This window comes from Rhincodon typus, chromosome 10 (assembly GCF_021869965.1).
Source record: "Rhincodon typus isolate 14 chromosome 10, sRhiTyp1.1, whole genome shotgun sequence".
NCBI lineage: Eukaryota > Metazoa > Chordata > Chondrichthyes > Orectolobiformes > Rhincodontidae > Rhincodon > Rhincodon typus.
The window spans coordinates 1,428,876-1,453,088 of record NC_063341.1 but is presented as its reverse complement, the minus strand read 5'-3'; the positions used below and the strand labels follow the sequence as shown (position 1 = coordinate 1,453,088).

The following is a 24,213-nucleotide window of genomic DNA, read 5'->3' as shown; positions in this document are numbered from 1 at the left end:
ATAAATGCAGAGCTGGAAAAGCACTGCAGATCAGACAGCATCCGAGGAGCAGGGCAGTCAATGTTTTGGACCAAAACCCTTCGTCAGGACTGGGGCTCCTTACCTTAAATTTGTGCCCTCTGGTCTTAAGACACATCTTTGATGGAGACGAGATTCACTTTCTGTCGATGCCCCTCATAATTTTGTTCACCCCAATCAGATCCTCCTCTGCTCCAAGGGAAACAAACCCAGCCTGTCCAGTCTCTCCTGAGACTTTCATCCAGGCAACATCCTAGTTAATCTCCTCTGCACCCTCTCCAGTGCAATCACATCCTTCCAGTAGTGTGGTGACTAGAACTGCACACACTATTCCATCTGAGGCACAACCGATGTTTTATAAAGTTGTAACAAGACTTCCTTGCTCTGATATTCCATACCCAGCTAATAAGGCAAGGATCCCGTATGCCTCCTTCATCTCCCTGTCTAGCTGTGCTGACACCTTCAGGGATCGATGGACTTGTACACCAAGGTCCCTTTGCTCCTGCCGTTGGGAGCACTGAGGAACAAACCTCCCAGCAAGGAGGGGAAACCTGTCCAGCTTGTACAGGTCCCACCTACCCCAGCAACTGCCTTGATGATCCAAAAATCGAAAGCTCTCCCTCCCAAACCATCATTTCAACTACGCGCTTTTCTGACCTATCTTCTTATTCCTAGTGTAGCATGTAGCACTGAACTAATCTGGAGAGTCCAACCAGAGTTATCTTCCACTTCATTCTTCAACTGTCTAAATTCCTGTCATAGGTGCTCATCTCTTTTTTTTTCTTAACCCATCTCATTGGTGCCAACATGTACCATGACTGCTGGCTATTCACCCTCCTTCAGAATACCTTGCAGCTGCTGCTAGACATCCCTGATCCTGGTACCAGGAAAGCAACATCCCATATGAGAGTCACTGAGAACTGAGAACTTGTTTGGTGAAGAGTTTCTCCCAGCATTTGATTGCATTGCTTTAAGTCCAATTTGTTTTAGGCTAAAACTCCATTTTGGACAGTTTAGGATATAACTACACCTCCTCTTTCCAAAACCAAAAGCATTTGGGCACCGTGTGACTATTATGGCACAGTGTTCTGACAGTTAAGGCGATATGGTTTGGTGGTTGGAAGAATAATGCCAGCACAAGTTCAATATACTGTATTTGGCTAGTGACCGTAATGAATATGGATTTAATCCTTGCAAGTTGAAATGCTTTACTTCTCTGGTTTGTCTGTTGCCGATGTATTTCATTCAAAGACACAACAGGTGACGTTATGATGAACTAAATAAGGACATGGTCAGAACACTAAAGAATCTTGATGGGTGGATATAGGAAAAAGTGTTTCTACTTGTAGCTAAGATCAAAACAAGAGTTATAATCTCAGATTATAAAATAAAACAAAGCATTAATTTCTTTCCACTGGTGAGAATGTGGTGCTCATTGACATTAAGAGATTACAGTAATAGCATGAGTATATTTAAAAGAGCTGTTATGATTCTGGCATTATAAACAAAATGGGTTATGGTGAAATGACGGGAAGGGTGAACGTGAGGAATGTCGGATCAGCCACGATCCTGTTGAATAGCAGAGCAGGCTCGAGGGGCCGAGTGGCCTAATCCTGTTCCTGTTTCTTATGGTCTTACAGCTCTAATCAAGTACATCTTTCAAACAAGGAAATACTTTTCCCAAATCTTCAGTTTTCCAGCAAAAGCGAGTGTTTTTTTTCTGTTGTTCCAAAAGTTGGTGGTTTTCATGCTGCTCTTACAGAGCCATTGTTCTGCTGTCTTTCCAAGGTCTGACTTGATGGATTGTAACTGCATTGTGGTTTGGGGTATCGAAGCTCAGTGATTGTGTTAAGCAAGTACCTTCTAAGTTAAGTAAAAGCATTCAAGTGATTGTCAATGTATAGCAGTTAACGTGGCCAAGCAACAAATCCATTCTATTCTCATCCCAAAATTCCTACAAGATATTTCTGAAAAGATACACCTTGAAGGGTGAGGAACATTTTCTGATCCCTACCCCACTAAATCAATTATATTTACTGCAAGTTCAACATTTGCCCTGATGTTTGCTGCTGCAGACACTTAAGGCAAAATATTGAGAAATTGGAAAAACTCATGTGGGACAGTGAAGGTGTCCTTACCTCTGGGCCTGAAGGTCTGCGGTCAAATCACACCTGCCTGTTGGTGTCCAAACAGGTTTTGTTAATTTTTCATTCCAAAAAAATAACATCAGATCGCTGCCCCTGTTACAACTGGAGGCTATTTGCTATAGTCGGTCCACAACCACATGATGGACAAATTCCCACCACTCAAGATGCCCTAATCCTTGATTGTTACTTAACTGCCTTGGTGCCCTGCTTTATGAATTTCTGCCTGATGCTGTGTGGGCGCCTGCTTTCGGGGCAGGGAGATATTTGACTGCTGCTGCCGCCGCGGCGCTATCCCACACCACCCCCCGCACCACCACCCCCGCCCCCCACCCTATGGCCTCAGCCTGTAGTGACATGTTGACCTGGTTCAAATACAGTGCTGGAGAAACTCAGCAGATCAGGGAGTATCCATAGAACATAGAACATAGAACAGTACAGCACAGTACAGGTCCTTTGGCCCACGATGTTGTGCCAACCTATTATCCTACTAAGATCAATATACCCTGCATACCCTACATTTTACTATCCTCCATGTGCCTATCCAAGAGTCACTTAAAAATTTCTAATGTATCTGATTCCCCTACCACTGCCGGCAGCGCATTCCACACGCCCACCACTCTGTGTGAAGAACCTACCTCTGACATCTCCCCTATACCTTCCTCCAATCACCTTAAAATTATGCCCCCTTGTAATAGTCATTTCTGCCCTGGGGAAAAAGTCTCTGACTATCCACTCTATCTATGCCTCTCATTATCTTATAAACCTCTATCAAGTCACCCCTCATCCTTCTTTGCTCCAATGAAAAAAGCCCTAGCTCCCTCAACCTTTCCTCATAAGACCTGCTCTCCAGTCCAGGCAGCATCCTGGTAAATCTCCTCTGCACCCTCTCTAAAGCTTCCACATCTTTCCTATCATGAGGTGACCAGAACTGAGCACAATATTCCAAATGTGGTCTAACCAGAGTTTTATAGAGCTGCAGCATAACCTCACAGTTCTTAAACTCAATTCCCCTGCCAATGAAAGCCAACACACCATATGCCTAGTTTACAACCCTATCAACTTGGGTAGCAACTTTGAGGGATCTATGGACGTGGACCCCAAGTTCCCTCTGTTCCTCCACACTGCCGACAATCCTGCCATTAACCCTCATCCGTTGAAATGGAAACGATAGAACGCTTCTTCAGAACAGAACACTGGCCTTGTTACAATAGCAGGTTATTTGACATTGCTAGTGTGCTATAGACTGATTCCCACCTGATGTAGAGTCAGTAGTGCAGGCTGTGCCATTGTGCACTTTGCAGTATTACAAACTTCCCTTACTGTATCTGTACCTACTTGTTTAGGCATGTTGTAATTTGCTTTGGGTTGGCTTTTCTTGGTGGGGGGGGAAAAGGGTACTAATAGCTACTACACCGTAATCAGGTGGCCTCAGTCTGCTGGATAGCCACGTTGGTCTACGTTACCTTTCTAATATATAAAATCTCTAATAATCCTGACTAGGTTTTCTAACCTGTCACACTCACTCTATATCTCCTGGCTCTGCTGTCTGATCTCCCTGGCCTCTATTGGTACTATAGTTACATCAGCCAAATACCTACTCCATCTTTTGGTTCTGAGACTTCAGAAATGCCACATCAGTAAAGGAAGAATAAGAGCAGTCCTGACATTCGGCATCATCTGAGATTTGAGGTAAATCCTGCTCGTGTACACGAAGAACCTGATATTGGGTAAAGTGTCCTTTTTTTTTAAAGCATCTTGAATCCATCCTATGAAATTAAACAAAATTCAAGGGTACCAGTACCTAGTAGGGTCATTGCAATTTAAGCAATTAATTTTTGTTGCAGTTAACAGAATTTAAATGTCATTTAGAGATAATTGTCAATAAATGGGCTTTACAACTAGAGTCCCTATTATAGTGACATACCTCAAACACCAGCCACAAAGCAGGGAATTAGTTCTGAACCTGTCAAATTACTCCATTTACTTAAGGAATGAGAATAAAGGAGTCGCACTGAGCATTGGGAGGCTGGAAAGCTGAACAAAGCAAGTCTGACTTTAACTGAAGCTGCATAGCATTGATAACTGTCTGCAGGGGGTGGTCAGTATGTAAAAGGATTGGACCAGCTGAGAGCTGAGGTGCCTCAGCACAGCCCTCTCTATTTCCAGACAGTTCCCATGAGGCATGGGCTTGCATGCTCATTCACTGACTCCCTCATTACACATTCACAGCAACGCTGAGAGCAGCAGTCATCACGTTTCCAGCCAGAGGCGATGAGCTCACCGACTACATTAACAGGAGCAGCTCTGCCTCAGCTCCTCGGCGTGTATCTCAACGTGCTGTCATTTTCTTTTCACCGGATGACACGATGTCGGCAAGCCTGCATTTGCGGCTGACTGAGTGGTAGGGGCAAGACTGCCGAATTAACCCCTTCACGCCTCCACACCAGCCCCCACCCCCCACCAAGTCTCTTTCCATTCACTCTGACGCCCGAACCAGCAAGCTGGATCCGTCCTGCTTCCTCCTGACGGAAGAGGGGCTTCCCTGTTCTGCCCCTTCCCTCTCAGCCGTGCAGAACCCCCGCTCCAAAACCCAAGAACCACAGGATGACGGCCACAAGATGGTGAACGAGTATGCCTGCCGGCTGCTCGAGCTGCTGGGGATGGGCCATCGCTTGTTTGTACCTCGGCTGTTGCCGGTGAGTCTTTGGTCTCTGGGAGATTGGGGCTGTGGGGTTTGCTAATGGGAGGCAGAGGCCTGCAGCCTGGAATGAATGACACTTGACAGTCATTCAGCTTATTGATGGCTGCCTGTGGGTGGACCCTGAGCATTGAAAGCAGTCAGATCTCTTAAGGCTGAGTGCACTGAAAAGCAGGCTGAAATCCTTGCATCCTCGCATACATTATGTTACATTGATGACTGACTGCTTTTGTAAAAACGAATCTGGCACAGCTTGTATAACAGTACACTTGACGTCCCCTGCTGATGTTTGCAAGGGCTGCAGTTGTCGGGCTGCCTGGTTTTCCCATGCACTCCCTGAGGTGTAGTTGGTGACATTGTACTTACGAGGGATTTTTGACAATGCGCACGCCGAACATTTTAGTCTTGTGCCATTGGAGCAACCCTGTGCCACTTGGGAGCTGCCTTTGCTTTCATTCATTGTATTAATTAGCAAGGTGTTTGTGGAGTTGCTCATGCAAGGACAGGCTGATCATGCCTGTGAGTGGGGTGTGGCACTGCCACTGGCACTGAAACTGGGGACTTGCTCTTTACCAGATGTGGATGGGTTGCACTGGTAACCCGCGGTTGTACTGACAGCAGAGCCAGAGCCCCCTGACCTTAGCAGTTTGTCTCCAGAAATTTGGGTTTTCACTCATGACAGCTGAGAGCTGACTAAACAGCAGCAAGACAGTTTGCTCTCTGATCTCCTAAAACTGCAGTTTGGGAGCCCCAACATTGGTATTGGTGACTGTAAAGCTAATGTATCTGTCAGAGGAGGCACCACAGAAACACCCAGCAACGACTGACTGATTCATATCTGGATAATGACTGGGCGCAGCTTGCTGCTTGTGAATCATGATTTCAAGTTCCTCACTAATGACTCTGTGCTAAGGGAAACTGATGGGAACAGTTCAGCCTTGATTGCAAAGTCAGTAGATCAAGAGTTAATTGTGAGATTTCAGGTCAGGAGGGGGAGTTATAGTGGGATTCCTGAGAGGGGTAGGTGTTAATTGTGGGGCCCTGTCAGCACAGTCTCTCTTGAGCTGGAGGCTCCTGGATTAATGTCTTATTGCATGTCACTGAAGTTGCGTGTCAAGGGAAGCAGTAATTGTCCGTTTGGCCCCTAGGGCCACGTTGACCTTTTCAATAAAATCTTGGCTGATCTGATTGTGGCCTTGCTACCCCCCAACCCCACCCCCACCCCCACCCCCACCCCTCAGAAAAATCCTTCTTTTTTGACACCCTCATCAATCCATCAACTGAGCGTTTGAAATGTGCAATGAAAGCCATGGCCACGTCTGCCTGCTCAGGTGGTGTCCTATGGTACCATTTTGAAGAGATGTAGGGGATGTCCTCCGCGTCATTATCACTGCTGTGGCATCTGGCTGTGTGCAGGTTGGCTACCACATTTCCTACAGCTGCAGCAATGATTTTGTGTTTCAAAAATACCTCTGGCTCTTAAGCATTTTGGAAGTCCTGAGGCAGTGACTGATGCTATTGAAATGTAATTTTTTTAATTGATGGAATATGGGCTGAGCAAGGTGGTTAAATTGTGCCCAATCGTTGCTGTAGTTGTGGTATCCTATCTGAACAATTGTTGAGAGTTCACATTAGATCAGACCAAGACTCTGGGACCACAGACTTGAGTATAATTGGCCCCAGCTAGTCTGAAGTCAATGGTCCAATAATCTGGTTGGACCAAAACTAGCATCATTTGACCCTGCTGTCATCTTCCAAAACTGCTCAGTACTTGGGATCATCCTAGTATGAACAGAAAATCCTTAGCTTTTTTTTTCTCCAACCAACCACCCTTAACAACTTCCGTTTCTCCAATCCACCCTCAACTGAAGCAAGTAGCATGAATTCCTGGACTTTAAAGCTGAGGCCATCATCTTGGCTGCATCTACCACAAACCATCCTTTCCCTTGCCCACTGAATATGTTCTCCCCAAAGGTTAACTCTTTGTCCCATTCATAAATCTTGCCTTCTCTATGAGATCCAACTCTTGTTCTCTTAAACCCTACTCTCAATAAACCTTAAATTACCCAGCTTCCCTTCTGGGCCCCTTCTTGGTGGACATTGTTGCTTCTTCTGCACTCATGTTTGATTACCTCGTGAAATAGTTGTTGTCACCCACCTTTCTCAAAGACCTAATCTCCCTGCTCACCCAATCCATATAGGATACCACAACTACAGCAATGATTGGGCACAATTTAACCACCTTGCTCAGCCCATATTCCATCAATTAAAAAAATTACATTTCAATAGCATCAGTCACTGCCTCAGGACTTCCAAAATGCTTAAGAGCCAGAGGTATTTTTGAAACACAAAATCATTGCTGCAGCTGTAGGAAATGTGGTAGCCAACCTGCACACAGCCAGATGCCACAGCATCTTGGAACTCAATGTTTGAATCACCCAAGTCTGACTTCTGTCTCTGCCACAGTACTCTGTGACTGCAACCATCACGCATTTGACCACCTGTTCCTTGAGCTTTCAACACTTGTCACGGTCAGCCACATCATCCTTGCAACAGCTTTTCCATTGTCTTCAGCCTCGCAGGAACAACCCTCACCTGATTCCACACTCCTGCCAATCAAATCCTAGCAAGAGTGACGTCGGCATATCTGCAGCTGAAACCTTTCTCTGTTCTTATGTCTCCACTCTCTGCTGTCCCAGTGCTGTCCTGTTAGTGTCCCACCCCCTCTCCTTCATAAACATTAACTTGTCTATATGTCTGCTGTTCCTATCTTACATTGCACCAAATTCCACCTGCACTGATTCGGGCTTCTCATGTAGATTTCTCGTCTTTGTGTTTAAATTCTTTCCTCGTCTCCCTTCTTCCTGCACTCACCAGACTCTCTCTGTTTATTTGACTCTGGCCTTGACAGCATTGCCCAATAATTGCAGGCCACTTCTTCAGCCACTGCATCCCATGTTCTGTGAATCCTGTCCTCTATATCATCACTATCATTCCCTCCTTTATAACCCTCCATAAAACCTTTGAAGACTACATGTAACTCTGCCTTATGTTGCCACCTTTCTTTGAGATTATTCTTCTGATTTTAGATCTGTGAATTGAGAATTTGGCAGCAAACAGGCATTGATGTCATTATTCTCCTCTGTTCGTTTCTTCCCCTTGCTGTTGCACTCTCCTGCTCGCTTTCTCACCCTACCACACATGCTCTCTCCTTTGAAGCATTGCTTAATATAGGAAAAGAGAGGATAACTTTAAATTATGACAGCTGGAGAGCAGTTAGAGCAAAACACTTTTTTTATTGTATGAATAGAGGTGGATACTAAAGACTCGGGGAACATTAGCAAGCAAAGTAAAATAAGAAATCTTCAAATTTCAAATGGCTGAAGACAAATCAAATGTGCTGTTAATGAGTGCAAATAATAGAGTGAGATGGGTTTCATACTAAACTAATTTAAAAAGTGCAAGATGAGTTAAAGCTAACAACACGGAAAATCATGAAGAATTTAGAGAGAGTCATTGTGATGTGGTAAAGGGAGTTAGATGGAATTGAAGATAACAAGGTGTAGAGCTGGATGAACACAGCAGGCTAAGCAGCATCAGAGGAATCAGATGGAATTGAAGATGACTTGAATGAAAGCTGGCAGGTAATGAAAGAATAAAGCATCATGCAATATGAAGTGCAGTTCAAGAGGAAAGACGGGATTCTCTGCAGTGAAACAAAATCTAATTGAGGAAGATGAATATTTCACATTTATTTGAAATGGAAGTGATTGTGAGCAAACTCAGAACTCTGATCCTCAGCATTATTATGGCCTGGAGAAGGCCATTCAGCCCATTTTCCCTGCACCAGTCCTGTTACCCAGTGCCAGTTACCTGCCTTTTCCCCATAGCCCTGCACACTATTTCTATCCAAGTAACCATCCAGAGCCCATCTTGAATGCCTCAATTGAACCTACCTGCTCCACATTTCTAGGCAGTGCATTCCCTCCCTTTAACTGTGTGTAAAAGGTTTCATGCACATCACTTTAAATCTACACCCTCTTGTTCTTTTTCTCTTTTACTAGCTGAAACAGTTTCTCCCTATTGACTCTGTCCAGCCTGCTCATGATTTTGAAAATCTCTATCAAATCTCCCCTCAGCCACCTCCTCTCCGAGGTGAACAGTCCCAACTTCAAACTATCCGCATCACTGAAGTTCCTTATTACTGGAAACATGCTTGTAAATCACTCTGCACACCGTCCAGTACATTCACATCCTTCCTATAATGCGGCACAATCAACTGTACACTACTCCAGCTGACGTCTAGCAAGTGGGAAGCTAGGGAAGAAATTGCAGGGCCCCTAGCAGAGATATTTGTATCATCTACAGATACCAGTGAGGTATCGAAGGACTGGATGGTGGCTAATGTGCCTTTATTTAAGGCTATAAGGAGAAGCGATAGAGCTGTTCACTGTCATGTGGTGAGTCTACCTTCAGTGATAACAAGGTGTAGAGCTGGATGAACACAACAGGCCAAGCAGCATCAGAGGAGCAGGAAGGCTGCCGTTTCGGGCCTAGACCCTTCTTCAGAAATGGGGGAGGAGAAGGGGTTTCTGAAATAAGTAGGGAGAGAGGAGGAGGCGGATAGAAGATGGATAGAGGAGAAGATAGGTGGAGAGGAGACAGACAGGTCAAAGAGGCAGGGATGGAGCCAGTAAAGGTGAGTGTAGGTGGGGAGGTAGGGAGGGGATAGGTCAGTCCAGGGAGGACGGCAGGTCAAGGAGGCGGGATGGGGTTAGTAGGTAGGAGATGGGGGTGGGGCTTGGGGTGGGAAGAGGGGATAGGTGGGAGGAAGGACAGGTTAAGGAGGCGGGGACGAGCTGGGCTGGTTTTGGGATGCGGTAGGGGGAGGGGAGATTTTGAAGCTTGTGAAGTCCACATTGATACCATTGGGCTGCAGGGTTCCCAAGCGGAGTATGAGTTACTGTTCCTGCAACCGTCGGGTAGCATCATTGTGGCACTGCAGGAGGCCCAGGATGGACATGTCGTCTGAGGACTGGGAGGGGGAATTGAAATGGTTCGCGACTGGGAGGTGCAGTTGTTTAGTGCGAACCGAGCGTAGGTGTTCTACAAAGTGGTCCCCAAGCCTCCGCTTGGTTTCCCCGATGTAGAGGAGGCCACAGCGGGAACAGTGGATGCAGTATACCACATTGGCAGATGTGCAGATGAACATCTGCTTGATGTAGAAAGTCTTCTTGGGGCCTGGGATGGGGGTGAGGGGGGAGGTGTAGGGGCAGGTATAGCACTTCCTGCGGTTGCAGGGAAAAGTGCTGGGTGTGGTGGGGCTGGAGGGGAGTGTGGAGCAGACAAGGGAGTCCTGGAGAGAGTGGTCCCTCCGGAAAGCAGATAAGGGTGGGGAGGCAAAAATGTCTTTGGTGGTGGGGTCGGATTGCAGATGGTGGAAGTGTCAGAGGATGATGCGTTGGATCCGGAGCTTGGTGGGGTAGTACGTGAGGACGAGGGGGATTCTGTTTTGGTTGTTATTGTGGGGAGGGGGTGTGAGGGATGAGTTGCGGGAAAAGCGGGAGACACGGTCAAGGGCGTTCTCGACCACTGACGGGGGTGGAGTTGCGGTCCTTGAAAAATGAGGACATCTGAGATGTTCGGGAGTGGAATGCCTCATCCTGGGAGCAGATGCGGCGGAGGTGAAGGAATTGGGAATAGCGGATGGCATTTTTGCAGGAAGATGGGTGGGAGGAGGTGTATTCTAGGTAGCTGTGGGAGTCGGTGGGCTTGAAATGGATATCGGTTTCTAGGTGGTTGCCAGAGATGGAGAACCGCCTTCCCCTCCCCCATTTCTGAAAACCTCACCCGGCCCCCTTGACCTGTCCGTCCTCCCTACCTCCCTACCTACACTCACCTCTACTGGCTCCATCCCCGCCTCTTTGACCTGTCTGTCTCCTCTCCACCTATCTTCTCTATCCATCTTCTATCCGCCTCCCCCTCTCTCCCTATTTATTTCAGAACCCCCTTCCCCTCCCCCTCCCCCATTTCTGAAGAATGGTCTAGGCCCGAAACGTCAGCCTTCCTGCTCCTCTGATGCTGCTTGGCCTGCTGTGTTCATCCAGCTCTACACCTTGTTATCTCAGATTCTCCAGCATCTGCAGTTCCTGCTATCTCAGTCTAACATCAGTGATGGGTAAGTTGTTGGAGAGGCGAGGACTGATTAGGGATGGTCAACATGGCTTTGTATGCGGGAAATCGTTGCCGACAAACTTAAATGATTTTTTTGAGGATGTGACCAAAAAGATAGATGAGAGCAGAGCGGTAGACGTCTACGTGGACTTTAGTAAAGCTGTTGACAAAGGTCTGCATGGTAGACTGGTTAAATCACATGGGATTCAGGGAAAGCTTGCTAATTGGATACAAAATTGGCTTGACGGTAGGCAACTAAAGGTGGTGGTAGAGAATTGTTTTTCCAACTGGAGGTCTGTAACCAGTAGTATTCTACAGCGATCGGTGCTGGGTCCACTCTTCTTTGTCTTTTTACAAACTATTTGGATGAGAATTTAGGAGGAGTGGTTAGTAAGTTTGCAGATGACACCAAAATTGGTGGACAGTGAAGAAGATTACAAAGGGATCTGGATCAATTGGGCCAATGGGCTGAGGGGTGGCAGATGGAATTTAATTTAGATAAATGTGAGGTATTACATTTGGTAAAACAAACAAGCGCAGTTGATGATAGGGTCCTGGGTAGTGTTGTCAAATAGAGCGACCTAGGGGTTCAGGTACATAGTTAGTTATTTGACATTGCGTCGCATGTAGACATGGTGGTTAAGAAGGCATTTAGCACATTTGTCTTTATTGGTCAGAGCATTGAGTATAGGAGTTGGGACATCATGTTGAGGTTGTACAGGACATCGGTGAGGTCTCTTCTGGACTACTGTACTGTTTTGGTTGCCCTGCTGTAGGAAGGATATTAAATTAGAAAGGGTTCAGAAAAGATGTATGAGGATGTTACTGGGACTGGAGAGCTTGAGTTACAAGGACAGGCTGAGACTTTTTTCCTTGGAGGGTAGGAGGCTGAGGGGTGACCTGTAGACGTTTATAAAATCACAAGGGGCAGAGATAAGGTGAATGGCAAAGGTATTTTTCTTTGGGTAGAGGAGTTCAAAACCAGAGGACTTTTTTTTTAAAGGTGAGAAGAGAAAGATTTAAAAGGGACCCGAGGGGCAGCTTTTTCACACAGAGGGTAATTTGTATGTGGAATGAACTATCTGAGAAAGTGGTAGATGCAGGTATAGTTACAACATTTAAAAAACATTTGAACAGATGCATGAATAGGAGAGGTTTAGAGGGATATGGACCAAACGCAGGCAAGCGGGACTGGTTTAGTTTGGAAATTTGATTGGCATGGATGAGTTGGACCTAAGGGTCTGTTTCCATGCTGTATGACTTTATGACTCTTGTACAAGTTCAGTATCCTTGCTCATGTTCTTTATGCCCCTATTAATAACGTTGAGGATACTAAGATTTATTAACTACTGTCTCCACCTATCTTGCCACTTTCAGTGATCTGTGCACATATACGCACAGATCCCTCTGTTCCCAAATCTCCTTTTGCATTGCTCCGCCCTTGGCTTTCAAGGTTCTTCCAAACAAAATATTAATTTAACACATCAGTCATGCCCCTGCCTACATGTATAAATCCCTTTCTCTGTGTCTGACCAGTTTTACCTTCCTTTAACCACACTGTTACTGTTTGTGTGCCTAAAGAAGACTTTGGGATCTCTTTTCGTCTTAGCTGCTAGTCCTTTTTTCGTAATTCCTCTTTGCCTCTCATTTGATTTTGCACCCCCGTCCAAATCTTTTATATTTCTGTTGGTTCTCAATTGTATTTTCTGCCTTACACCTGTCAGAAGAGCTCTAGGTAGATGAGTTATTAGGGTCTCGTGGCAGGTATGCTGAGCTGTTCAAAGGAGGTACAGTCTCAGGCCATATTTTTTTTTCAGCATTTCTGACTGCCTCAATTGTGACACTGGACTGGAGAGTAGCTGATGGAACATCATGTCCTCAAAAACATGTACTGGCTCACTAACTTGTACAGTGTACAATTTGAATCAATAATTCAGGATTAAATTAATGCGTATTCAGAGATACATGGGTTAATAGATGATGGCCAGCATGCATTTTGAAGGACAATTTAATGCTGTTTTGAAGAAGTAATCTATTTTGGTTCATAAATGGAATTCAATAGGTGGATTTTCAGACCGTGTTTAGTGAGGTATCCTTCATCCCTATTGTAGCAGCATGGATGGCAGGTTATTTGATGGACAGGAAATAGTTTGGAGTGAAAGGCTGCAGTTGAGGTCAGGACACACCTGAGGACAGTGCTGTACCCAGGTTTATTCTCAGTAAAAATAGTTGGTTTAATCAAGGGTGTAAGCAGCAGTCTTCAACTTTGCGGATAACATAAATAGGGAAGTGAGGGGTTGGCAAATGTGACAGTTTTAGGAAGATACACAAGAGCCAAGTGAGCAAAGATCAAACGCATCAGGAGGGTACAGATATAGGATTAGGCCACTTGGCCCTTCACACCAGCTCTGCCATTCAGTAAGATCTTGGCTGACATGATTATGGCTTTAATGCCCATTTGTTTGCTTGTGCCCCCACAACCTTTGACTCTCTCGTCTGTCAAAAATCTTCAACCTTGGCCTGAAATATTTTCCACATCCACTGTCTGAGGAAGAGAATTCCACAGGCTAATGACCATGTCAGAACAAATCCTCATCTTCCTTAAATGGCAGACCCTTTTATTTTTAAACTCAGTCCCTGAGTTCTAACTTCCTCTCGAAGAGGAAACATCCTTTCCACGTGCACTGTCTTGAGTCCCCTCAGGATCTTGCATGTTTCAGTAGGATGATCTTTCACTCTTCATACTCTACTGGATAAAGGCCCAACATGCTTAGCCTTTGTAAAATAACACCGTCATCTGAGGAATTGGTTGAGTGAATCGCCTCTGAACTCGTGCTAGCAGAACTGTCCCTTTTCAGATTATGATTTGATTCGATTTTGGGGGAGCCCAGAACTGCACACTATAGTAGAATGAGCAACATACACTTCAGGAAGATGCAGGGATGTTAGCAGAGTGGCTAAGTAAGTGGCAGACACCATGTTCAGCACCATATGCGACATCTAAGATTCTGAAGCAGTCCATGTCCAAGTGCATCAATACCTGAACGATATCCAGGCTTGGGCTGAAAAGTTGCAAGTAACATTTGCACCACACAAATGCCAGGCAATGACCATCTCCAATAAGAGATGATCTAACAATCTCTCTTTGACACTCAGTAGCACTGCCATCAGTCATGCTGGATTTGTCATTTGTATATGTTCCAGAGTAAAGGGCCTAGCTCTCGGTTCCAATTTCAGCTGGTTCTTAATTAGGCTACTGTTCCAATGAATAAATAAGCCTGCTCAAAAGCGTCCAACTTCAGGAAATGTTAATTTCTTTTTAAGCAACTTACAATCTAAATTAGGTTTGCACTAATTGAAGATTTAGACATTTCCTTGCCCAGCAAATGTGCACACTCACTGCAAGCAATCAACCAGTCAATCGTGATTGATGTTGGTCACCACAGATCTATGTCTGTAATACATCTAAATAAAAAATGAAAGAACTACAGATGCTGAAAATCAGGAACAAAAACAAAGTTGCTGGAAAATCCCAGCAGCTCTGGCAGTATCTGTGAAGGAAAAAACAGAGTTAACGTTTCGGGTCTGGTGACCCTTCCTCAGAACTAATACATGTAATACATCTCTCTAGTATAAGTTATTTCCATCCTTTCTTCATCATCTCTGAAATGTGACTATTGATGTCACTCCTATATCACCATCTCATGATTGTGTCCATTATCATTTCCTGAGGAAACCTAGAAGCAGAGTGTGGTTGAAACAAATGGTACAGATTCATTGAAGGGCAGACTAAATAAGGGAGGGAGAAGGAAGTAGAGAAGTGTGATAGATTTAGATAAAGAAAGATAGTCATGTACACTTGTGGAGCAGAATTACCAGCACAGACTCTATAGGCCAAATGGCCTCTCTGTGCAGTATAAAGGATATTCTATTCACAAATATAATCCTGTGTACGACTATCTGCTGCTAACCAAACTCTCTCTCCCAGTGTTGGTTTCCCGTCATGTCCTTACTTGTGAAACATCACTTCCCATGGCAGTTTAATCATGAATAGCCCCTTCTCATATTGGATGTTTCTTTGATTTCAGTCACCTAGCATTTTGTTGCATGGCTGATATTTGTAGCACTAGTAAACAGTATTCCAATAATTTCTTTTTAAACACCTTCCATTTCCTCCCCAGTTTGCTCACAGGAATGAAAACCTGAGTAATCCTGAATTGGATGGCCTAATATGGATTTTAGAAGTTGCTGAATTTTTTTTGATTTCCTGCCTTTTATGCAATAAATTACACACCACTTCTCAATTTTTGTGGCTACAGGTATGGTACCGGAGGACTGCTGGTATTGTACTGCTGTTAAGAGAGAGAAAGATTTGGAGGCTAAATAATTGTAAGCCGCACAACCTAACCTCCGTGGTGAGCAAATTATTAGAGCAAATTCTGAGAAATAGGATAAATCTTCATTGAGACAGGCAACAGATTAATCAGCCTGAATTTATTAAAGAAATTTTTGGGTTTGATTAACTTGATTATTTTTAAGCCAACAGACAGCAAAGGCGAGGGTTATACATTTGATGTAGTCCAGATGAATTTTAGTGAGATTTTACAATTTTCCATGTGGCATACTAGCTAAGAAAATGAAATCCCATGGGATCCAAGGGCAAATAGCAGCCTAGGTCAAAAATCTAACCTGGCCTAGGAAGCAGGGCAGAATGGTTGACAGGTGTTTTAACAAGCAGAAGGCTGTCTCCATTGGTGTTCCATAGAGTTCAATAGTGGGTCTGTGCTTTTTGTGGTAAATATCATAGAAACCACAAGCAGGCATAGGCCATTAGGCCCTTTGAAACTACTCTTCTATTCAACACCATATTCCTGCTTTCTCTCTTTAATATCTAAAAATTATCAACCTCTTTCTTGAATATATTCAATGTCTTGGCCTCCACAGCCTTCTCTTGTACAGAATTCCACAGGTTGAGCAACCTCATCTCTGTCCTAAATTGCATACTCTGCATCCTGAGACTATGATCCTAGACTCCCCAACTTGGGAAAACATCTTTCCTCCATGTAGTCTGTCCAGTCCTACCAGTGAACAAGGGATGGCTGTCAGCCTTGTGCCTTTTTTTGAATTCTCTGGAAGTTTGGGGAACTCGCAGCTCTGCAACCAATACTTCAGCCAATTGGAGTCAACTTGACAACCAATCAGCAGCTTTTCTCCTGTAGTATCAATTTTTGTTAGTTTCAAAGTTGGCATTCTTTCATTTGTCCTGATGAGTATGAGATGAGAAGCCGCAGCAACCTATCTCTTGTTTCAGCAATGTATCAGCAACTTAGACTTAATGCCTTGATATCGAGGCTGCGTTTGACCAAGTGTGGCATCAAGGAGTCCGAGCAAAACTGGAATCAGTGGGTATCGGGGTAAACTCTCTGCCAGTTGGAATTATACCTGGCACAATGGAAGATGATTGTGTTTACTATAGGTCAGTTACCTCAGCTCCAGGACATGTCTGCAGGAGTTCCTCAGGGTAGTGTCCTAGACCCAACCATCTGCAGCTGCTTTATCAATGAAAATCACTCTATCATAAAGTCAGAACTGGGGATATTCACTGATTGCGCAATGTTCAGCACTATTCTTGACTTCTCAGATACTGAAGCAGTCCATGTTCAAATGCAACAAGATCTGGATCTTTTTCTGATGAAGGGTCTAGGCCCGAAAGGTCAGCCTTTCTGCTCCTATGATGCTGCTTGGCCTGCTGTGTTCATCCAGCCCTGCACTTTGTTGTCTCGGATTCTCCAGCATCTGCAGTTCCTACTATCTCTGATTCAAGATCTGGATCATATCTAGGCTCAGGCTGACAAGTGGCAAGTAATGTTTGCACCACCCAAAAGGCAGGAAATGACCATCTCCAGTAAGAGACAATCTAACCACCGGCCCTGGACATTCAATGGTGTTACCATCACTGAATTCCCTACTATCAGTATCCTTGGGGCTGCCATTAACCAGAAACATAACAGGACTCCCCACATAAACAATGTGTACAAGAGCAGGTCAGAGGCTGGGAATACTACAGTGAGTAATTCCTCTCTTGACTCCCCAGAGCCTGTCAATCATCTACAAGGCACAAGTCAGCAGTGTGATGGAATACTCCCCACTTGCCTGTATGGGTGCAGCTCCAGCAACACTTGAGAAGCTTGACACGATCCAGAACAAAGCAGTCCGCTTGATTGGCACTACATCCACTTACATCCACTTACATCCACTTACATCCACTCCCTCCACCACTGATGCACAGTCACAGCAGTGTGTACTATCTACAAGAAGCACTGCAGAAATTCACCAAAGATCCTCAGACAGCACCTTCCAAACTGATGGCCACTTCCGTCTTGAAGGACAAGAGGAGCAGATACATGGGAACACTACCCCCTGCAAGTTCCCCTCCAAGCCACTCACCATCCTGACTTGGAAATATATCGCCATTCCTTCACTGTTGCTGGGTCAGAATCTTGGAATTCCCTCCCCTAGAGCATTGTGGGTCAACATACAGCACATAGACTGCAGTGGTTCAAGAAGGCAGCTCACCCCCACCTTCTCAAGGGCAACTAAGGATGAGCAATAAATACCAGCCCAGACACTGACACCCACATCCCAGAAGTGAATTTTTTAAAAAAGGCAAGATTAAGAATTTGGAAAGATGATACAAGAATTGTAACTATGTTGTTGATAGTGAAGAACGCTGTTGGCTGCAGGAAGATACTAGGAACTGGCAGAAAGGTAGCAACTGGAATTCCAAATCATTAGGGGATCCAGACAGAATCTATGAGAGAGAAATAGTCATCTTTGGTGCAAAGGTGCAGAACAAGACGGCACCATTTAAGGATTTGAGAAGATGCAAGAAGAAACATTTTTAAGCAGAGACTGGCAGGGATCTGGAATGGGCTGCCTGAAAGTAATCAAGACAGAGTCTATATCGTGGCTTTGAAAAGGGAACTATTCAGGAGCGTTGGATTGGAATTGTCGAACTGCAGGGAAAATGGCAGGGTAGTGAGACCAGATAAATTGTTCATGCCGAGAGCTGTCATGCGCTGAGTGGGCCAAATGACCTCCACCTGTACAGGATCCATTCAACAATTCAACTGTGGTGATAATGTGTGAGAGCAGACCAGCAAGGGAGCGCATGCTAACTCGCGGGATATTGAGTCCTCTAAAGGAACAGATTCACCCTAGAGCTCATGCACGGATGGGTAATGTGCAGGTTAAGCAGACTTCCAGGATTATTAGAATTAGGTTTTATTGTCACGTGTTCTCACATACAGGGATAAAGGAGTACAGTGAAAAGTTTACAATATCACCATTCGCTGTGCCATCTTGGGTACAGGGTACTCGTATACAAAATCTTGAGTTAAAAAGTAGAAAAATAAAGAAATGAGCTAAAAGTTCATTTGGATAGGAAGGACTGATTTCCATCAGCAGAGGGGGCAATAACCAGGGTACATCACTTCTTTAAAGTAATTAATAATTGCTGGAAGGATTCTTTTGGAGTTGGAGGGGGCCGTTTCACCCAATGGCTGGTGAAGAATGAACTCCATTTGATATGGTCAAGAGGCAGAAATCCTCCTCACGTATATTAAGTGCTTAAATGTGCTGTGACCTGTAGGGGCTACATGTCAAGAACTGTGAAATGGGATTAGATGGCCAGCATCTTATTGGCCAGCACCGCTCCCAGGGACTAAATAACAGCCTTCAGCCATGTAAATTTCTGATTTATCCCATATCAAATCTCTCCTGCCATTCTGCTGTGTGTTTACACATTTAGCTCAACAGGTTTGCACTCTATTGGGTTCATTTTCCATGTAGTTAATATTGAATTGCAGCCTCTAGGGATTCCCTCTACTGCCTTTTGGGGCACTTTGCTGTGGTTTCCCTGCTCTTCCCAGTTTGGCAATACTGCAAATGATAAAGAGAGATTTAGTAAAAATAAGGTTTATAGTCACAAATTTAAACAGAGGAGTGCAGAGGAAAATCAAAATAGGAAATGCGGGTAAAAGAGTGACAGAGATTAGCGGGTAACATCATTATTAATGATAATGCTCTCTATAAATATATAGAGAGAAATGTAATCAGAGGGTACATAAGGCTGATTTTAAAAATCCTTGTAGAGGCAGATGACATGAAATAATCAATACTTTGCATCTGGCTTTGTTAAAGATGTGAACGCTGTGAAGGAAGGAGGTCTTTGTGAAATTTGAGAGGTTAAAATGGTCAAAGAGCAGCTTCCAGTGTAGAAATGATACAGTGCTTCCAGGCCACCAAAAGAAGTCAAGATGGAAACTAAAGTCTCTGACCGTAATCTTCCCATCATCACGAGCGTGGGGAGAAATACCAGAGGATTGGAAGCAGCAAGCGTTACATGGCCGTTCAACAAAGGGAAGTAAAAAAAAAACCTATCCATTGGTCAGCATAACTTCCAGCAGGGAGGAACCATACCTTACTATAATTCTAGACACAGTTTATTGTCATTTGGAAATTTCTGAGTTAATAAATGCCAGCCATCAGGAATTGACTGAGGGTGAACTGTGTCTGGTCAACTTGATTGAGAGGGAAACAGTTGCTGATGTATTCACTGACTGACTTTGAGGCTTTTGAGAAGTCACTGCATATTTGAAGCTCATATGATTAACGGGTGGTGGTAATACGGGTATGAAATTGGCTAAGGCATGGAAAGCATAGAATGACAGTGCATGGTTGGATTGATTTTCCCCCCCCACCACCAGGGTTTGTACTGGAGCCAATGCTCCTTTCCAAATGTATGAATCCACTTGCCTTGATAGACAGGCGCAATTTCAAAGTTTGCAGATGCAACAAAACCTGATTACTCCCACCACAAAGTCTTCTCCCTAGCTGGTCTTTCCATCCCTCTCCCTGACAACAGTTTGAGGTGAAACCAGACTACTTGTATCGTTGGTATTTGTAATTGACTCTGAAGCATGCATCAAACTGTACATCCACCATGCCAATAAGGCTGCCTATTTCTATCTACCCCTGTAATATCCTGCAACAATGCTGCATCTTGGCTCATTTGCTCCTGAAACCTTCATCCATGTTTTGGCTGCCACAAGGCTCGACTATCCCATGCACCCCTGACCAACCTCCCACATTCTACACGTCGAAAATTTTGGCTATCTCAAGTTTACAATGACCTAACTTGCACTAAAACCTGTCAACATGTTGTAGAAGAGCCTTCAGCCGTATTTTTTTGTGTGGTTATGGCAGACCTTGACTAGCTTGATAGTACTGTCAGCGGTGTTTGCAAACTGAAAAGCTCTAATTTCAGAAGTGCCATTTCTTTCTCTTTCACGGAGTGCTGCGAATTGATAGCTAATTCACTGCTGAATTTTCTGATAAATGTCTAAATCACTACACCTTCAGGTTGCAGATCATATTGGGTTTTTTCTTCCCAGACTTCGAAGGAGGATTTGCTGCAGGCTGACTTTGAAGGGGCACTGAAGTTCTTCCGTGTCCAGCTGCCAAAACGCTACAGAGCTGAGGAGAATGCCAGGAGACTAATGGAGCAAGCCTGTAACATAAAGGTAAGCTAATGGATAGGTGGGAGTCATGGAGGAAAGAGAGCAATTGGGGATTATGTTCATTGCCCACTACGTTGAAGTAGATGGCACCAATTCAATATGAAAACAAATAAAGTTTGTGCTTTCATTGGTTTAATGAGCAAAGTGCAGTGACTGTTAATCAGGAAAGAGCCTTCAGATTTCGATCCAGGAAACAACTTAAGTTGTACTCAGTACGGTGCAGATACTGAGGAAGCAGCTACGTGTGTCTGCCTTATACATAATAGTCCAGGTCATGTCGTCTGAGATAAATGAGAAAGGCCATTTCTACATCTTGTTGTATTCATGAAGAAATAAAATATTTTGTTATTAAGCCTTTTTTTAAATGATTGTAATCTCCTCCTGGCCTACACCCTATTATTCACAGATTCTTAGTTCCTCCTGCCTCCAATCCTCTCCCACTGACTCAAATGCTTACACTTCAGCTTCCTTACCAGTTCTGCTTAAAGGTCATTGAGCTGAAACATTCTCTCTCCACAGCTGCTGCCAGACCTGCTGACTGTTTCCATCTCTCTCTTTTGCTGCTGTTCTTTCATTAGTAAATAGAAGCCCAGCACTCCCTTTCCACTGCATAGAATTACCTTTGTAAAGTTGGGGACTTGTGAATAGAGTTGTTGTTATGATTTGTCACACTTCCATAATTGTACCGTGGAACTGCCCAAGTAATAGGAGAACTACTGAACCTTGGCGCGTCTCTTTTTCACTTATTTTTACCTTGCAATTCCTGTGTACTTTCCAGAATTCTGTATTTTTGCATTTCAAGTGATTCCAGTTTCTCCACCAGGGGTTCAGCTGCTGACATGGGTCTGTAGTTTGCTCAGTCACTACGTATCTCTGTCCCTTGTCATCAAGGCTTGTCTAAAGGTAGTATTGTGTGCATGCTGCTGAATCCCACGTACCCCTCTCTCAGCTCCTTCCGAGAACTGCACAGCCCTGAAATGGAATGAGAAATTTCTAGAAAAACGCAACATGTCAGGCAGCATCTAAGTTCTTCAGATTGGCCAGCGAGGCTGTCTCCATATACTTCCTGTTAGAGCATACATGTAAATCATGTTCCTTCACTTCTTGCCCGTACGTAAAACGCTCCCTCAACGAATTCACTTCAAATCCCACCCACCCCATTCACATCCATGTATCTTGATGCCTCTGCAGCCATTGATTTTGTTCAGCCACTCCATTGACCTTGTTGCCTGGACCCTTGAGTCCCTCCCATCTTGACCATTTTCCTGGTGTAGCTCCCATAGTGCACTGGGTGCGGAGAGTGTGTCCTCCATAGTGGCTGGAACAGACTCGCCTCCACTGCTGGCCCTCAACATTGCTGATCTCCAAATCCTAGTGAGAGTCGCCACCTTGTGGTAAATATTAATGGTCAAGGCAGAAAGGAACAAACCTCTCTCTCCACTGTCAACAGGCATTTCTACCTCTTGTACTTTTGCCAACACAATCATGAAATAATCCCACGTCATATTTAACCTATATTTGACATTTGGGGGAGAATAGTGTCATAGTAATATCTCTGGATGAGTAATCCAGAAGTCTGGGCTAGGGACATGGGTTCAAATCCCACTATTGGAAGCTGGTGGAATTTAAAATCTATTAATCAATCTGGAATTAAAAACATTGTCATCACCTCTGGTAAGATCCCATCTACCTCACTAATGCCCTTTTAGGGAAGAAAATCTGCTGCCTGGTTTGGCCTATGACTGACTCCAGGGCTACAGCAGTGTGGTTAACTGCCCTCTGAAATGACTTAGCAAGCCTTTCAGTTCACTGGTAATTAGGGATGGGCAACACAGTCATGAAAAGAATAAAGAATAAAATCTCCTTGCTGTTCACCTGGACTCTTGAGTTATGTCTCCAAGGCTGAGTGGATGTTCTTTAACATGCATTTGCTGCTGCCTCTGCTTTTCACCCTCTGAAAAGCTTCCAGTCAGCTTCATTTGTTTCTCCTTAATCTTTCAGGTTAGCTTTCAAAAGCAACTCCGTTTTTTTTTTGTCTGTCTATCATAACTTGCCTGTATACACTTGGACAATGAATTCATTTCTGTCTTCTGCTTCAGATGTTCCTGTTTCTCAAGCCTTGCATTGAATCACTTGCTGAATTTGTTTATCATTACGACAGAATTCCCTTTTCGTATTGCCTGCAGTTTGTTTTTCTATTGGATGGTACCAGTATTTTTGGAGTGACTGCATTCTTGTCCACTTCCTAGTTTAACATCCACACTCCAGGCTCTCTTGTGGGGGGAGTCCGATTTCTTTTCAATCATCCTCCCCCATCTAGTTTGCTCTTGAGTGCCTGTAATCCCAGTCCTCCTCTTACATTGCCATCTTAAAACCATTCCTTCTTTCATCACCTTACATGGCTCATTGTCAGGAAAGAGAGTGAAAAGCAGGACCTCGTGGGTAGTAATCTGTGGGTTACTACCAGTGCCACATGCTAGTGAGGCAAGGAATAGAACAATAAGACAGATGAATGCATGGCTAAGGAACTGTGCAGGGTTTCAGGTTCCTGGATCATTGGGTCCTCTTCTGGGGCAGGGGTGACCTGTATAAGAGGGATGGGTTGCACCTAAACTGGAGGGGAACCAATATCCTTGTAGGGAGGTTCAATAATGCTTACTTGGGAGGGTTTAAACTAGAGTGGTGGGGAGCTGGGAAACAGAGCAGCAGCTCAGCAAGTGGAGGAATTGAGGGGGCGGTAGATGCTAGGACCTGTAAATCACGAAGAAAGGACAGGCGGACACACATAAATGAACACTACCCAAGCCCTCCACCATCTCCAAGACTTTCAATTCCCCAGCCTCCAAAACTTCATCTTCACCATGGACATCCAGACCCTGTACAATTGTAACCCCCCGTACAGATGGCCTAAAAGCCCTCCGCTGCTTCCTATCCGGCAGGTCCAACCAGTCCCCCTCCACCAACACCCGCATCTGCTTAACAGAACCGGGCTTACCCTGAACAACTTTTCCTGTAACTCCTCCCACTTCCTACAAACAAAAGGGGTGGCTATGGGCACCCGTATGGGTCTGAGCTATGCCTGCCTCTTCTTAGGATACACGGAACAGTGCTTCTTCTGTTGTTACACTGGCAGCATCCCTCAGCTCTTCCTCTGCTACATTGATGACTGTATCGGTCCTGCCTCCCGCTCCCATGAGGAGCTTGAACAATTCGTCAACTTCACCAACTTCTTTCACTCCAATCTCAAATTCACCTGGATCATCTCTGATACCTCCCTCCCCTTCCTGGTCCACCCCGTCTCCATCTTCAGTAACCATCTCAATACCGACATCTATTTCAAACCCACTGACTCCCGTAGCTACCTTGACTACACCACCTCTCCCCTACCCTCCTGCAAGAATACAGTCGCTTACGCCCAATTCCTCCGCTCTGCCGAATCTGCTCCCAAGATGGAGTATTCCACTCCTGGACATTCCAGATGTCCTCCTACTGTGAGGACCGCAATTCCCCCACCATCACCACCACCACCACCACCCCCCCGCCCCCCCATCTCTTGCATTTCCGGCATTTCTGCCCTCAAACACCACGCCCCCTA

At 44.8% G+C, this 24,213-nt stretch overlaps 1 protein-coding gene across 2 annotated transcripts in view; it reads left to right on the top strand.

Moving 5' to 3' along the window:
• The window catches only part of LOC109923962 (rab GTPase-activating protein 1-like), a 133,996-nt gene that overhangs the window by 53,788 nt on the left and 55,995 nt on the right, over window positions 1–24,213 (top strand). For both annotated transcript variants that reach the window (XM_048601797.1, XM_048601799.1), the window contains one exon: window positions 20,493–20,621. In XM_048601797.1, coding sequence (XP_048457754.1) covers window positions 20,493–20,621 — 129 coding nt within the window. The remainder of the gene's footprint in view (window positions 1–20,492; window positions 20,622–24,213) is intronic.